At 36.1% G+C, this 18,972-nt stretch overlaps 1 protein-coding gene across 1 annotated transcript; it reads right to left on the bottom strand.

The window, feature by feature from the left end:
- Window positions 1–1,061: 1,061 nt before the first annotated feature.
- Window positions 1,062–17,191, bottom strand: LOC138317780 (uncharacterized). Its single transcript, XM_069259671.1, is given in 8 exon segments — window positions 1,062–3,507; window positions 4,331–4,429; window positions 5,927–6,117; window positions 7,442–7,763; window positions 11,546–11,578; window positions 12,430–13,171; window positions 13,173–13,740; window positions 17,064–17,191. Coding segments are annotated over 7 exon segments (3,855 nt in total). The 5' UTR covers window positions 13,581–13,740; window positions 17,064–17,191; the 3' UTR covers window positions 1,062–1,447.
- Between the last annotated feature and the right edge of the window lie 1,781 nt (window positions 17,192–18,972).

Consider the following 18,972-nt stretch of genomic DNA (forward strand, 5'->3'; position numbering starts at 1 on the left):
TCCACACTCTACACCGCTGAAATAGTCCATCCTACCTCACAGTCCACATTCTACACAGCTGAAATAGTTCATCCTACCTCACAGTCCACATTCTACACAGCTGAAATAGTTCATCCTACCTCATAGTCCACACTCTACACAGCTGAAATAGTTCATCCTACCTCATAGTCCACACTCTACACATGTACAGCTGAAGTAGTTCATCCTACCTCACAGTCCACTCTCTACACAGCTGAAACAGTTCATCTTACCTCATAGTCCACACTCTACACAGCTGAAAAAGTTCATCCTACCTCATAGTCCACATTCTACACAGCTGAAATAGTTCATCCTACCTCATAGTCCACACTCTACACAGCTGAAACAGTTCATCCTACCTCGTAGTCCACACTCTACACAGCTGAAACAGTTCATCCTACCTCATAGTCCACACTCTACACAGCTGAAACAGTTCATCCTACCTCACAGTCCACACTCTACACAGCTGAAACAGTTCATCCTACCTCATAGTCCACATTCTACACAGCTGAAACAGTTCATCCTACCTCATAGTCCACACTCCACGCAGCTAAAACAGTTCATCCTACCTCGTAGTCCACACACTACACAGCTGAATCATTTCATCTTTCATCGTACTTTACACTCTACACAACTGAGCCAGTTCATCTTTCGTCGTACTTTACACACTACACAGCTGAATCAGTTCATCTTTCCTGGTACTTTACACACTACACAGCTGAATCAGTTCATTTTCATATTTCCTCGCAGCTGAACACACTACGCAGCTGAATCAGTTCATCTTTCATCGTAGTAGTTTACACACTACACAGCTGAATCAGTTCATATTTTATCGTAGTTCACACACTACACAGCTGAATCAGTTCATCTTTCATCGTAGTTTACACACTACACAGCTGAATCATTTCATCTTTCATCGTAGTTTACACACTACACAGCTGAATCAGTTCATCTTTCTTCGTAGTTTATACACTACACAGCTGAATCAGTTCATCTTTCATCGTAGTTTACACACTACACAGCTGAAAAAGTTCATCTTTCTCGTAGTTTACACACTACACAGCTGAATCAGTTCATCTTTCATCGTAGTTTACACACTACATAGCTGAATCAGTTCATCTTTCTTCGTAGTTTTCACACTACACAGCTGAATCAGTTCATCTTTCTTCGTAATTTACGTTTACACACTACACAGCTGAATCAGTTCATCTTTCATCGTAGTTTACACACTACACAGCTGACTCAGTTCATCTTTCCCGTAGTTCACACACTACACAGCTGAATCAGTTCATCTTTCATCGTAGTTTACACACTACACAGCTGACTCAGTTCATCTTTCCCGTAGTTCACACACTACACAGCTGAATCAGTTCATCTTTCATCGTAGTTTACACACTACACAGCTGACTCAGTTCATCTTTCCCGTAGTTCACACACTACACAGCTGAATCAGTTCTTCCATCCTATCCGTCGCCTTCTGTGCTCTATCGTCACAGCCAAGGTATCCCCATATCTTTGCGAGATTCCTGTATGCGCTCGGTTCAGAGATGGTGTCAACTACTTCCTGTAAGTCTGCAACATATTCCTGAAACAGTTCTGTCTGTCCATCATAATGGTATGCATTGAACAAACTCACAAGAAAATTATTCAGGTACATCTTTAATGCCTGTTGTCGTGTGAAATCCACGCTATTCAGCTTCGGAATCTTTTTTCCAATGTTGCCCATGCCTTCACCGTCTGGCAAACTTCTGAGATTTGAGAGTTCCGCGAGCTTTCGTTTTGTCAAACTCACTGAAGCTCGTAGATAATGGGCAGCTAAATTATAGTAACGCATATTAGTAAGATGCATTGAGAGATCTTTTAAAAAGCCAAGTTCTGGGTCAGCTTCAAACTCTGAGGAGTGTTTCGCACAGCTAGTGTTCATTACACACAATGGAACCACGATGTTATCCAATTCTCCTTTTTCTTCATTACCCAAGATCTCTTTGATGGTTTTGCCTGGCAATCTTCTTGTGAGCGCCTTCACAGTTGAAGTCTCGTGCAATATATCGAGCACTACACAAAGCCAGAACTGTTGAAAGAAATGCAACTCGCAAAGAACCTGGTGAATAAAGTCAAAAATACTCCCGAAGCACCATTCATACTCTGCTTTTGACTCGCATATTGATTTCATGTCCTGATATCCATCCATGATCACGTCAGCAGCAGGCTGTAGCATCATGTACCTGACGTAATTGATCGCATTCTTCAGAGTAGTTGGAATGAACACTTCGACAAACGATTTCTGCAGGTCATGGTGCTTGGTGAAAGTAGGTATGTCTTCAATGATTGGATCCGCCATCCAGCTGCTTGTCAGTCCATGGCCCTCGGCTAGAATGACAATGGACATGACAGGGAACTGACGAACAGCTTCCATGTGGGTGACAATGTTTTGCAATGCATCATCACTGAAATGATCGATCATGTTATTGCTGCGGATAAAGTAGTGAGGCAGGTCTTTGCTTCGTAAGTGGTGGAGAAGTTGGTCCACCAGATACAGTAAAGCAGCACCTGGATTTAGTCTCCACTGATTGCGTGGGACAACTTCACTTGCATAGAAGAAAACCATCTTTAAGTATTCAGTGGTTAGTAATGCTGTTTGTCTAGTGTGGAAATCAACAAGAACTTTGAAGATCTGGAAACAATAACGCTGGTGTTTTGTCATGTTCCGTCTTGCCAACAACTTCTCTGCCTTAGCAAACGTTATCTGAAATTCTAAGTCTGGACATTCACTCATTGGGTGAGCAACAGGAACAACCAGAAATCCGTCTTCGATAATGTTTTTAATGAATTCTGGTTTTGGCCAGCCGCTGGGTCTTTCCCGAGTTTTCCACTCGGATGCACATTCAGGCCAGAAATTACCGTGAATGGCATATTTCACATTCTCTTCCAAAGAATGTGGGATTTGGAAATCTATCGCGCCATTCAATGGATCCAGAAAAGAATTTGGTAGAAAGCTTGCCATCAACTTCCCTTGGCTATTTCTTGGTGTAGTGTTAGTGATTTGTTTCCGAAGACGAATGTACCCGGGGTGAATGCCATATGTCTCCATGACCGCTTTGTGTAGGTTCGGGGAAATGCTTTCGTCTTCGTCATGTTCCACGATCTGATGGGACGATGACGATATCAGGATTTGTGGAGAAACCTCTGATGACGGTGCATTAGTTACAGGATCCTTCCGTAAAGAATATCCTATTTGTATCGGCGATCTATCATATACATAGACAGCGAATTTTTCTGCCACACTACCCACAGCTGTTAAAGTACCAAAGCGAGTGGCTCGAGTTTGACTATTCATATTTTCAATCTGATCATCCCACACCTGTGGATCATGGACCATCAGGGTTTTAGAGTTCATGACATTCTTCATGACGTATGATAAATGGCCTATTGGTGTGTCACTCATACTATCTATGGAAGTATCGTCATCGAAATAATCCGCAACACAGCCTAGGGATTTAAAAATGAAATTATTAGTTCAAAGTATCAAATTCAGTCAACTGCATATACAGCTACAGTTACATATATTACCGACCTATACACATTATACACATGGGAATTAGTATCATCATTATAATGCCATCTTTTCAGACAACATGGAGAAAAGTGCATTAAAATTATTCCTGTCTGAGGTATTCAAAATAAGATCTATGCAATTGAGTTTTGCGTTCAATTAACACGGAGCTATCTGATTTAAGATGTTCTCAACATACAGAGATGTAGCTCAATAGTCATTTTGTCCTTTACATAGCAAACATCAGCGATATTAATGTCCAAAGGAGTCATTTATTTGAATTTATAAAACAAATTAGCGTTTTTGATTCGCTACTATGGCCTTTTATGGATATCCCAATCATTTCTGATTTCTTTAGGTTTATATCTTATATGAAATGGATGCTTCCAATCAGATATGAACGATATCCATAAATTAATTCAGAAACGGTTGATAAAGCCAAAACAGACTTCCTAGACTTGCCCTGCTGGACCAACAACTAATCTAATATCTAATTTATTAATATTATCTAATAAGCATGAAAGTATGAACCTAATGTTACAAATCGGTTGGATGTTTAAACTAAGAACAGTGTAACGTATTTCCCAAAGCATGGAGAGCTCAATACACCACTGACATAGTATGTATAATATGGTCCTTTTGATCAGATGACCTCAAAATACTTCAATAACATTATATATTTGTAAAATCATTAAAATCAAAAGTTTACTTTTAAAGCTTATTTTCGTCATACGGAGAACTACTTTATATTTTACTTACCAAGTGTGTTTACTGGGGCATCCATTCCAGACACCCTGATTGAGTTATCAGCGTATTGGTCAGTCTTTGGTTTAGTGGAACAGGTTTTTTCTCTGGCTCCTGTTAATATCAAAGGTAGCCATTATTAATGCAATCAACAATGGCAAAAGTCATAGTCAAGTAGACCGGACACTGGCTGGTGTATAATCAACAGAATCTGGATTCACCTCGGCTATCAAGTGTACACTGATAGTCACGTCAAAATATCTAGTACATGTATGTGATTATGTGTTAAGTGCAGTATATGAAGTCTGTAATTGAGTGTTTAGTGTTCCGTATGAAGTCTGTGATTGAGCGTTGCATGCTGCATATGAAGTCTATAATTGGGTGTTTTATGCTCCGTACAAAGTCTATAATTGGGTGTTTTATGCTCCGTACAAAGTCTATAACTGGGTGTTTTATGCTCCGTACAAAGTCTATAATTGGGTGTTTTATGCTCCGTACAAAGTCTATAATTGGGTGTTTTATGCTCCGTACAAAGTCTATAATGGGTGTTTTATGCTCCGTACAAAGTCTATAATTGGGTGTTTTATGCTCCGTACAAAGTCTATAATTGGGTGTTTTATGCTCCGTACAAAGTCTATAATTGGGTGTTTTATGCTCCGTACAAAGTCTATAATTGGGTGTTTTATGCTCCGTACAAAGTCTATAATTGGGTGTTTTATGCTCCGTACAAAGTCTATAATTGGGTGTTTTATGCTCCGTACAAAGTCTATAATTGGGTGTTTTATGCTCCGTACAAAGTCTATAATTGGGTGTTTTATGCTCCGTACAAAGTCTATAATTGGGTGTTTTATGCTCCGTACAAAGTCTATAATTGGGTGTTTTATGCTCCGTACAAAGTCTATAATTGGGTGTTTTATGCTCCGTACAAAGTCTATAATTGGGTGTTTTATGCTCCGTACAAAGTCTATAATTGGGTGTTTTATGCTCTGTATGAGGTCTGTGATTGAGTGTTTCATGCTGCATAAAGTCTTTTGGTGTTTTATGCTCCGTACAAAGTCTGTTTTGGGTTTTTTATGGTGTTTTGAGTTTGGTGTTTATGCTCCGTACAAAGTCTATAATTGGGTGTTTTATGCTCCGTACAAAGTCTATAATTGGGTGTTTTATGCTCCGTACAAAGTCTATAATTGGGTGTTTTATGCTCCGTACAAAGTCTATAATTGGGTGTTTTATGCTCCGTACAAAGTCTATAATTGGGTGTTTTATGCTCCGTACAAAGTCTATAATTGGGTGTTTTATGCTCCGTACAAAGTCTATAATTGGGTGTTTTATGCTCCGTACAAAGTCTATAATTGGGTGTTTTATGCTCCGTATGAAGTCTATGATTGTATGTTTCGTGCTTACAAACAGATTTACTTACTTACACAGTACCATAGTAAAGTCGTAAACAACGAATTTGAATATATTCGTATGGCACCTTCACATCTTAACGTTCTTGGTACCAATTGCATTTACAAAGCTGTAGTAATTATAACAAAAACGCGGTTTATCATGCAAACAGCATTACGTTATTTTTCACAGATCATCTCAGTCATTTGATTTTATCATACTCACTGACAAACCACGTGTCTTCCCAGTTTTTGGGGCGGAGACTGATGTAATGATAATCATCCATGTGACCCAGAAATACGTCTTGTTGTTGGTCAGATTCCACCCCAGTCGGTTGTATGGTGATTTGGTTGTGTTGATCTGTACCAATAGCACTGATGATTTTGATCTGGCGCTTTATCACTTCTGCAATTCCTCTGAAACAAAAAATTAGTGAAGTTTTGTCAACAAATATGTCATAATCAAGTAAATTCCGCATGTATTCTCCTGTGCTTCTCTGAACCAAATATCAGACTACATGAGAGATATCTAGTATGATGATGGTAAGATTTCTGTTAGAATTCAGACTATTTGTATAAGTTTATGTCATTGTGATGATGTCTGTCTGGTGTCATAAGGAAATTATGGCATTATGCCATTTATAAGTCAGGGGTTAGGAGTAGTGTAATCTAAGGCTATTCCAGAGGTACATCTGACCGTTTAATTGATTTCTCCTAGGATGACTGTATCTTAAAGAATTGTATTACCCTTAAGTAAGGTATCAATGTTAGGTTTACCTTCAATGATAGATTTAGCATCAATGATAGATTTACCTTCAATAATACATTTACATACAATGTTAGATTTACCTTCAATGTGAGATTAACATTCAAGTTAGATTAACCATCATTGTGAGATTTACCTTCAAGTGAGATTTACCTTTAGTGATAGATTTACATTCAATGATAGATTTACAATTAATGCGAGATTTACATTCAATGTTAGATTCCCTCAATTATAGATTTACCCTCAATTATAGATTTACCCTCAATTATAGATTTACCTCAATTATAAATTTATTTTCAATGTGAGATTCATAAATCATACATTTACCTTCAATGAGATTTACCTCAATGATAGATTTACCTCAATATAGATTATTTTCAATGATATTCACTTAAATCATACATTTACCTTCAATGAGATTTACCCTCAATTATAGATTTACCCTCAATTATAGATTTATTTTCAATTGATTTCCTTAATATAATTTACCTTCAATGATAGATTTACCCTCAATTATAGATTTACCCCAATTATAGACTATGATAGATTTACCCTCAATTATAGATTTACCTCCTCACAATTAATAATGATTTACCCTCAATTATAGATTTATCAATTATAGATTTATTTTCAATTGATATTCACTTAAATCATACATTTACTTATGAGATTTACCCTCAATTATAGATTTACCCTCAATTATAGATTTATTTTCAATGTGATATTCACTTAAATCATACATTTACCTTCAATGAGATTTACCCTCAATTATAGATTTACCATCAATTATAGATTTACCCTCAATTATAGATTTACCTCCAATTATAGATTTACCCTCAATTATAGATTTACCCTCAATTATAGATTTATTTTCAATTTGAGATTCACTTAAATCATACATTTACCTTCAATGAGATTTACCCTCAATTATAGATTTACCATCAATGCGAGATTTACCTTCAATGATAGATTTACCTGAGAGCCATTTCATCTCCCCATTCTCCATCCTTTTCCATACGAGAAAGATAATCTTCCCATTTTTCAGTAGGCAAGAACATCTGCATGTGAGTGCCATCCTCACTACATGGATGTTCTCTCAGGAACTGGACAACGCTTTGTCTAAGTTTTCCAGCTGTCATAGTCAGATCTCCTCGCATCCGGAGTTGATCCACGATTGCTCGGAACATACAGTTTCCGTCAGGAAGAACATCATGTATATCAAACCCAGCACTTTCTGCCAGGCTTTCCATGTGGTCTATCAGTTTTGTTGCTCGACAGTTTTGACAATTTCCACATCCTGAAAAATAAATGTATCTCTAAACTCCCTCCTTGACCATAGTAGGTTTGGCTGTAATTAGTAAGGTGTAGTTAGTCAAACAAACAAAATGAACACACTACTACTTTAACTGAGTGCAGCAGTATTTTAACGGGCAGTAGTGCAACTAAATGCTACAGCATATTCTTATAGCTTCATCAAGTTTAGTAGTGTTTTATTTTTGGCAGTTACACGGGGCACCTCATAGCTTCAATGGCAATACAAGGACTGTGCAATGCTGCATAAGTTATTGCAATGGACAGTACAAGGTATATACATGCTGCAGCACAAGGTTTCACTGACTATTGCCATGATTCAATCAATTCTTCCCTAAAAGTGTTGAGAGGTAAAAACGCTTCGGTGACATGGAAAGCACTTTCCAAGGGCACAGCTAGTGGGAATGATTTATACTATCCAATGGTACATTATTCAATACTTCAAATGACAGCATAGGTTTCAAGGTCTAATGCCTCAGGAAGCAGAACAATCTATATAAATAAGATGGGTGTTATTATGAAACAGAACAATGACTACTAGTACATGGAGAGCACAGACATTCAATGGACAGCACAAGGACTCAATAGATAGCACTGTATCACTAAGGTCTATATATGGACAGTCAAATTGGCAATAGTACATTCAAATATGATTATATTAAATAGCAACACAAGGTTCAAATTGGCAGTTCACTAGACTAAAAAAATGTTTCCATCGACACAACAATGTTTTTATAGATCAGTGTTTATTAGTTTGTCAGGAGCATAGAATGATTCTAAAATGATAATGAATGCTATAGCCTTTGTATTGGAGGTTGTCTATGAGGTTGTTTATGAAGTTGTTTTATACATGTAGCACTTGATCATAAATGATGCAAAGCCCTGAAAAAATTTCCTGTATTAAAATTTGTTTCTTATATAGCTTTTTGGAAATAAGAGTTAACGCCATAGAACAAAATGGTCTATGTGCTTACTTTTCCCCAGTTATGATAATAAAGAAACAAAGTGTATCATTTCCCAGATAAATCTAATAAAGGATTACAGGTAATAATGATGTCTCAGTAATGAATTAAGTAAATAAAATTGAAGTAAAAACTGGTAAAAAATTGGCTCTCCTCAAAGTGAAGAAAGACACATTTTCAAAATGACTTTCAAATGGGTCATTTCTTAAAATCCATGTATAAACAATTCTACAAAGAAAAGAAGTCTAATATTCTTACAGAATTTGTAAATGACATCTTGCTACACATATAGATAAATTTGATTGGAAAATCTCAAAAGTTTTTGATCTGAATTGAAACAAGACTTCAACAAGACTGAAACCTCAGAGATACAGATACTAATTAAGTATTGTTTATTCTTAAGTTCATATGGATATGAAAAAAAAATGTTTGCAAAGTGTGAATCCACGTAGCAGATTCTAGCTTACATAAGAAAATGTTTTTCATAACCTGGTGAAATTAAACAAGAGGCCCAATGGGCTTTTACAGCCATATGACCATTAATACAATACTAGTATCAGGTCTCTAGACCTCTTAGTTATTAACAAGAAATTGCCTGAAAATTTTAGCCTATTTGACCCCTAAAACCTTGAATGATAATCAAGTCAAGTTCATTCATTTGCAGCTTGGTAACTCTTCATACCAGCATACTACAAGCCCAATAACATGTCTCTAGTGCTCTTACATTGTACTTATTCACAAGAAGTTGTTTAAAATTTTGCCCTTTTTGACCGGGCCTGTAACCTTGAATGAAGGTTAATGTATTTTATTGCAAAAACTTGGTAGCACTTTATCAAAGCATGCTGCAGTCCAAAAAAGAAGTCTGGGACTTTTGGTTGTTGAGTGAAAAGTTGTTTGAGTGAAAAGTTTACGCACAGCACACCTAAAAATAATGAAATAAACACTTAGTTTTCAGACTACTTGATACACTTTTTTGTAAAATATGTTCAAACATCGAACTTGACCTATTGAGGTTTTTAAGGGACTATCTCTCTATGACAAAATGAGCAACATCAATGTCACTATAGTAACATCACAATAACATCAAATGTCATTTTTGGATTGTTTTTTTAATCACAGAGGTATGAAAAGATTAATCAATCAGAAAGCCAGATTTAGTATAAAAACAAAGAAAACAATTTTAAAGCATTAATGGTAATTTATGTTTCTATGTTTACTTTTATTTCTGCTTGTTTGATATAGGAAAATAATAAATAATTATATGATTATCATATTTCAAAATGACAAGAGATCCCAGAGGATCTTGGCACCCACCAAAGAATGATCTATGTCTGACAAATGAAAGATGGATCTTTTCTTTGCTTTTCAAACTTAAAACTTCTTTTTTCAGCTTTTCAAACTATCAAAATCCAAGATGGCGGTCGGTCTGCTTGTTGACTCATCACTTCCAAAATGCGATAAGCACAACTACGGTAATGAAAGAACCTACAGGTGAAATTTGAGAAAAATCCCTCCAGTACTTTCTGAGAAATAACGGTAACAAACTTCAAATATTTAAATTAAAGATGGCTGACTGTTGGCCATCTTGTTGGCCGATAGAACCCAAAATGCAATATGCACAACTAGAACCCTAGGGGCACATACATATGACATTTGTGACAGATTCCTTCAGTACTTTCTGAGAAATATCGACAACAAACTTCAATTATCAAAATCATAGATGGCTGCCTGGCGGGCACCTTGTTGACCGATTCATCCCAAAATGTAATATGCACAACTAGGACCCTACGTGAACCTACATATGAAATTTAAGAATGATCCCTTCAGCAATTTCTGAGAAATAGCGGTAAAAAGAATGATGATGGTGGGCTAAAAAAGGGAGCTTCAGCATAAAAAGTTAATTGTATAAAATATTTTACATGACACATGGATTTTTATTTTAAATGTGTGAAATGGATGTTTGAAATGTAACCTTTCCTTTTTTAGCAATATTTATTTCCATTAAAAATTTAATTATTTAAAACTTCCATCACCTCAGGTAGTAAAAAATTTCAATTTTCTACTCAAATAATAGAAACGGTTTCTTAAACTGTAAAAAACTAACACTACCACTGCACCATTATGAATGGGTAATTAATATTTCAGTGCAATATCATTTCATAGATCAAATCTCTCAGTGGATTAATCAGGGCCGTATTCTAAAAAAGACAATCACTGAGAAAAATAACACCAATAATATATACATTAAATAATATTGGGCCAGAATATAGAATTCAGATTTTTCATTACCACTCTAACAAACTGATGTTATACATAATGCTTTATATCCATAAGCACTGGCCAACATACCATTTATATATAGGGAAGTATTACCTTGTATTTCAAAGTACAGTATTTTACATAGAAGGAGTAAAAGGGATTTGTTTTCTCATCACTTCATAAGTTCCATGCAAACAAACATACTGAAAGCATTCCAGAACAGACACGTAACAATAGTTTATCCTTATGCATACAAACAATTAGACTGAATTTGGATCATCATACAAATTGCTTATTAAGAAAACAGATTAGTACAATTAGTACAAGGTAAGCACAAAACAATCAAGGATATGCAAACTACACCTTCAAATTAAAGCAGTTTGTTGCATTTGGAAAATATGTTGCTTTGCTTGAAAATTATCAGGATAAGAATAATTGAATTGTTTTATTTGAATACTGTAAAAAAAATTGGAATAGAATTTAAAGTTCACAGATATGAAAAGTAACTTGAGCTGTTGAAAGTCTGATTGATCAAGCTATTACTTACCTTGACAGGGGAAATAACTCCCATAATAATCGCCTGTTTAACGCAACATAATCTCGCATCATTCATTATATTTTTTTAGTTAAATTACACCTAAAGATAATTTTGTATTCATTTTCATGCAAACGTTTTTCCCTGTATGAAAAATGAAAAACGTAAGTGCAAATTTTTGTGCATGATACTGAAGCAGAAATGAGAAACGTCATTTATGTAATTTGTACCATTTCATGAAGTGAATCTTCTCTTAAAGCTACAGTTCTGTGAAACTTATCAGATAGCTGACATGTACAGCATACACCAGTACACCTATACATTAGCATCTAACTCACTCTACAGGAGTTATAACACCAATGTGTATTATAAGAGTTCGAGCTATTTTAAGTGTTGCCCAAACTGAAATCAGTGGATGTTGGCATGCAGGTCACAGTAATATCATCTATTTCAGTTTTAATTACATCCAGTTAGTGTATTGCAAGCTTAAACAAAATTCTCCCTTTTTAATAAATAAAATACAAAGTATCTGAATATAAAGAATCTCTTAACCAAGTTCATTCTGCAGTTGCTTAATTTCGTTTTCTTTCACAACTCTATCCACTTTTTATAGCACATCAATTTTCAACCTTAAAGTCATAAATTATTTACTGTTCATGTAATTGAAACTCTTTAGTTTTTACTAATTCTAATAGACAGCATTATATATGAAACTTAATCGCAAAAGAAAAGCAGAAAAAAACCAAAACAAACAGGGAATAATTGTTTTCCAGAATTCATGCTGTATTCACCCATCCTCACTAGAATTTCAGAATGCATTGGCCCTAGCCTAACAGTCTGTTTGTTCAGGAGTAAATGATAACATCTTAATTATAATTAACCTGCTATTTACTAACCTCTGCTTGTCATAATAACAGCTGAACGTCTCGGTTTTGGTCGAGTTGTCTCTGGTGGAGGCATTGGGCTTCGCTTTCTGCCAACATCAGAATGCTCCTCGGAACTATTGGACCTTCTAATCGGTAGTTCAGATGAATAGTTCTCAATTCCTACAGAATTCCCATAGGATATTTCTTCGGAGAAAGTGTTCATGAAAGGATTTGTTTCAGGGTTACCTCCCCTTCTAGGAAGATGGCCTCTGTAATGTGATCCCTCTGGGTACATTTGTCTTGGCATGTTAGCTTCTCCTTCAAAACTTCTAAAAGTTCCTGGGGTATGTGTTTGGGACCCACCTGCTTGGTTACCCCTGCTGAATTTTGAACCCTCATAAATAGGACTTTCATGGAAGTGATCTTCAAAGTTTGGAGAGTTTTGATTTTTCACAACATGGTGATCAAATGGTTCTCGTTGTCGAGCATTAAAGTTTGAATTGCTGCACTGAGGAACTGAATCATCCATGTGTTGGTCACTGTAATATAACAGATTTGTCTGTAACACATCGTCGGGGTCACCAATAACACATACTGAACGCAGCAACTCCTCCTCATAGTTCTGTTCAGATAGACTGCCAATACTTTCATCAGTACTATCAGCTAGTTTAACAGAAGTGTCCTTTGGAATATTGTTTTGTCTGCCTTCAATGTTTCTAATACCAGTTCTCTCTGGTTTGACAGGTGGAACTCTCTCCAACCTCTGGAGATATTTTATCATTTTCCTTCACATTACCAATGCCAGACTTTACATTACCTGAATGATTCCACCGTGTAAAAGAACCATGACTCAGGTCATTCTGGAAACATTCATCCTCATCTTCACTCGGAGGTTCAGGAAAACATTTGTTCTCTCCATCCACAGAAACTTGGGATTCAAGGCTCTCTGGCAAATAATCCGAGGAAGGGTTCCATAATGATTTCAGAAAGTCATGACTAACATCAGGCCTTTTTTTCCAAAACTTAGAGTTGGGTACTTCGGAAGTCTTCCCCTCTGCTTTAACATTGTTTGTAGGACTTAACGTACACTCCCCATCAAATGCTTCCATTCTTGCAAAATACACCGGCAGGGCATCTGCCTCTAGGTCATTCAAGATGACATGATTGTTACCTGTTGCCATTGCCCATAGTATTCTTCATTTTTCCTCTGGTATATTTTAAAGAGCAATATTTTGCTACTAAAGATAATTGCTCTGCCTGCTACATCTTGGCAGATTCAAATCTGCAGTCATGATCACATGATTGTGAAGTTTTTCTCTGCCAATATGTCAATCTGTTGATCTGTAATAAAAAGAAAATTTTCATTATAATTTAACAAATCTCTCCATTTACATCTATGTTAATCAGAAATGTTACATTCTGATAAATACACCCAATAAGTTTTATTGGTTTCCCTTTTTTGCTGATACAATCTTATAGAATATATAAATGCCCCTTGCATTCTGTTTATGTATGTTCCGAATACACAAGCGATGAAGGACACCAGACTTTACATTACACCATTACTACTTTTTGATAACTTGTGCTCTATCAAGGCCTTAAACTATATAGGCACATGTCCACCTAGCTAAATATCCTGCGTTATACACAAGACCATTCACGTCTCCAAATGGGGATGTTTCTGAACATGGTTGACGTGTGACCACCTATTACACATTACTCCGCTGTGAAACACCACACTTAACATTACTCCACTGTGAGACATCATACTTTACATTACATATTACTCCACTGTGAGACACCATACTTTACATTACATTATTACTCCACTGTGAGACACCATACTTTACATTACATTATTACATGTACTCCACTGTGAGACACCAGACTTTATATTACAATTCCACTGTGAGAACCAGACTTTACATTACACCATTACTCCATTGAGACACCAGACTTTACATTACACATACCCCTGTGAGACACCAGACTTTACATACATTCTCCACAATGAAGGACACCAGACTTTACATTACACCATTACTCCATTGTGAGACACCAGACTTTACATTACATGACTACTTCGCTGTGAGACACCAGACTTTACATTACACCATTACTCCACTGTAAGACACCAGACTTCACATTACACCATTACTCCACTGTGAGACACCAGACTTTACATTACACCATTACTCCACTGTGAGACACCAGACTTTACATTACACGACTACTCTGCTGTGAGACACCAGACTTTACATTACACCATTACTCCACTGTAAGACACCAGACTTTACGTTACGTTATTACTCCTCTGTGAGACACCAGACTTTACATTACATTATTACTCCACTGTGAGACACCAGACTTTACATTACACCATTACTCCACTGTAAGACACCAGACTTAATACCTAGTTGCATTTTAATAAGCTGTCTGGACGCCCTGTGTCTGCTTTGTATATCCAAACCCGAGATGTCAGCATAAAATATGTTATGATTCTTTCTATAATACAAAGAAGGAAGGAGGGGGGGAGGGTTGTAGTTCGAAATTATGTAAAGTACATGTACCAAAAAGACATGGATGAAACATACCTTCAATTGATCCCACCTTTTCTTGATTATAACTTTAAATTTCACAAAAATTTTCCGACTTATTGTAGATTACGTCAAATCACCGATACTGGCAAATGATTAACGGGAAGAGAGTGCGTTAATATACATATCTTTGTTAGACACAAGACTTTACATTACACCAGCTAAACGGTACTTAACCCACATATTGTTTTGATATCCGTATATGTAATGAACACATTATAATATTTTACAAACTCTTATGATGCTGATGAACCGTTACTCTGTATTTTGCTGTCATAGTATATTTACTATGATCTGTTTACCTTTTCAACTCATTTGTCATTCCGGTCCTAGGTTAAATTGTTTACAAATTCACTAAATATAGCTACTAGTTGTCAGTACGCGGGCAGAGTGCTGCTGCACGTTTTCTCCTAAATAACTTTGGATTCGAGACTAAAGTGGCCTCTGATTGGTCATTGTTGTATTTCGCATAATTTCCTGGGATTTTGTTGTGTTATGTTGTTACGCTTTTACAATTGAATTCGTGAGCCGTCGGTCATTCTTTCCTCTTTCTAATATCACTGATAGTTATAGGCTAAGTATAAGCGTTACGCATGTTTGTTAGGGTCTAGGTGGTAATTAGCTGGAATGTGGGGGTGGTTTCAAAGTTAAACCTGTAATGCCATTGTAGCGAGTGCCGTTTAGTCTTGTTTACCTGTAAGTGCCGGGCCATGTGCCTTGTTATGTTTTGTATACGTCCCGCTATGTCTGAATAAACATTTGTTATTAATTTTTTATATCATCAATTTTATTTTCCACATTCTGTCTAAAAGTATTTCCTTACTCAATCGAACCTCAATGACATTCCAATTGGCCTTAATTCCACCGTATGCCTTTTTGCAGATGACACCATTGCATACATGACAATAAAATCCACACATGATGCGACATGTCTACAAGAAGACCTTAATAAACTTGCTGAATGGGAGAAATCTTGAGAAATGTCATTCCATCCAGACAAATGTAACATCTTATCAATAACAAACAGGCCATTCATCACAAATATATCCTACACCAGAAAGAATTACTACTACATGTAGACAAAGCCAAATACCTAGGCATTACAATTCAATCAAATCTGAAATTGGAATCCTATATATCCAACATCCATGAAAAGGCCAACTCCACCCTGGGCTTTCTCCATAGAAACCTTAAGATCGGCTCTACCTCTAATACAGAACAGGCATATAAGGCCCTTGTTAGACCATCACTAGAGAACATTGTATGCCTGCTCAGTATGGGACTCTTATAATAAATCAGACATCAGTAAAATTGAAATGGTACAAAGAAGAGCAGCACTATTTGTCACCAACAAACACGGAAACACCTCCAGTGTTGGTGACATGATACAACATCTAAACTGGCGCTCTCTAGAACAACGTAGGAAAGACATATATATATGCGACTAACCGTGCTTCATAAAATAACACATAATAAAATAAACATTAGAAAGGACATACTTGTCCCCCCAGTACGCAACACAAGACATGCACATCTGTACACATATTAGACTCCCTCATGTAGAACACAAACACGTAAATATTCATTTTTCCTAGAACCATAACCGATTGGAATTCCTTACAAATGTAACAGGCCGTTACACAAACACGATTTCTCTCAAACCCTTCAACTACAGCCTTCCTTTCTGCATATTAAACAATTAAACTTTTTAATACTCACTCCAATTGACATAAACTTCAGTTTGATGAAGGTGGTCAGTATAATATAGATGTAGACCTGGGTTGAAGTACTGAAAGTGGAGTGGGCGTGCAACCCACTCGCGTTACATTACAGTAAATTGACACATGTCGGATAACAACAGAAACAATTCAATACATTTTATGAACACATTATGACTTACAAAAACGTCAGATATTACCACGATCACTCCTGTTTTAAATTATCTAACAAAATTGATTTTGGTCTACTTTCGCTTTGCAATCAACATCCCTGTTCATTCCTCTCATTTTAGTCATCTCCCTCAACCTGGCTCGTTCAATATCGGTGAAAAAATGAAGGAAACCCTACCTTGATACCAACACCTCCATCAGCTTATCTGACACACACCATACAGAACTCAAATGTTGATTTTACTCTAACGTGTTTCAGTTTTCCGTGTTTGGTTATTAATTGATTCTATTTATAGATCACAGAAAACTTCCCAATCACAGTCATTCAAATGTTTGTATCATATATCCAGAGTTGTCGTTCTTTACCTTAAACAAGGAACGATAACTGTGTAATTTTTCATGCGAGCACGGCCTACAATGTAACTGATTGCAAACGGTGAAACTGATTGTCACAAACTTAGGATTTGTATGACATCTCGATATGCACACAAATACTGGGTAGTGTCTACTTATACTTTATATGTGGTAGTAATATAGAACGGCTTTTATTGAACAAAACCAAAACAATGAAATTTTAAAAAAAATGTACAAAAAAGTGGGGTTTCATTTTATTTTATTCATATCCAGGGAAAATTTCAGTCATGCAGAAATTTAGATACAGTAGTATACGATTTAAATCTTTGTATACTGTTTAAATCTCTAAGTGAAGGATTTTATTAAATCAATTTAGAAAAATAAATTATGCATTGTACTCCTGCCAAATATATCATTTGAGTATCCAGTGGCATTGAACGAGCCTGGTTTGTAATGTTTTTGTGTGTGTTTTTTTTTAAATTAATACTGACTTCATATAGGCTTATATTCATTGTACAAACATGTAGGAACCGAGAAATATGAAATAACCACCCACCCCCACCCACTTCAAAAATAATAATAATAATGATTTTAAAAAAAAGAAGCCACATTCAATATGGACATTTCCAATTTACCCAATGGTCACGCGGAGGTCTATGTTTTCCGTTTTTAGAAACATCAGCAGAATATCAGTGTTGTGACGTGATAGTCGCATTAATATTGGACATTTGAACTCCACTGTCCAAAACTCAGGGTAGTGTCCTATGGCCACCCTTTTTAATTCTTTGTTAGTAACAAGCACCTCAAATAATCCTATTGACATTTTCAGAGAAACTAATGTAAAAAAGAGGGGCTTTTGGTTTGGTTAAAATGCATATATGGTGTTATATATTGCCCGGTAGATTATAAAATACATGTAACGACCTCCGATAATGTACACAACCTCAGTTATAATTTAAACTCATCAGGGTGGTATAACACAATAAAACAAATATGATTTATGGTATAACACAATAAAACAAATATTTGCCTCAATAATTGCACACTTTTTTGCAACATTGATAATATAAAAACTGTTTTGTTTGAAAGTTCGTGGATCATTTGCTACACATGTGTGTGCTAACCATGGTTCGTATAACGTACCTTCCGCGTAATAATACCAAAAGTTTCGTATAATAACGCCAAAGTTTTGCGTAATAACGCGTAAGTTTCGCGTAATAAAGCGAATTTTTGTCTTCTTCTTCTACCAAAATGAGCGCAATCGGCCTTCGTATTTTTGTCATGATGGAGTCTTGAAATAAGTATGAAATCTGAATAACTAGAGATGCTGGGCTATTTTTGCTGATGTTGTTTATCTATAGAGAAAACTGGGGCCAGATCGGGTTATAGTGTACGCCACATATTATATCTGATAAGGTTACTGACTTCTTGTTATCTATTGAGGTATAGAACAAGGTTATAGCAAGCTTTACCGTGATTGTGTCACGGGAAGAAGTTGTGCTATGGGAAGTAGTTCATGAGACAAAAGGCATGTCAACTTGTGCAAACAAATATATCTTTTAGAGTATCGGTCCTGATAAGTTCACAGTGCAAATTGATCTAAAGGCATGTTTTTGTACTTCATGATCCCCAGTTCATTGAAACCCATATATATAAGATTCCAGAAAACACTCATTATTACTGTGGTTTTTTTATCTGCCACATATTCGGAGATTCTGCGGTTCCGAGCATTA

Source organism: Argopecten irradians, chromosome 3, assembly GCF_041381155.1.
Source record: "Argopecten irradians isolate NY chromosome 3, Ai_NY, whole genome shotgun sequence".
Lineage (NCBI taxonomy): Eukaryota > Metazoa > Mollusca > Bivalvia > Pectinida > Pectinidae > Argopecten > Argopecten irradians.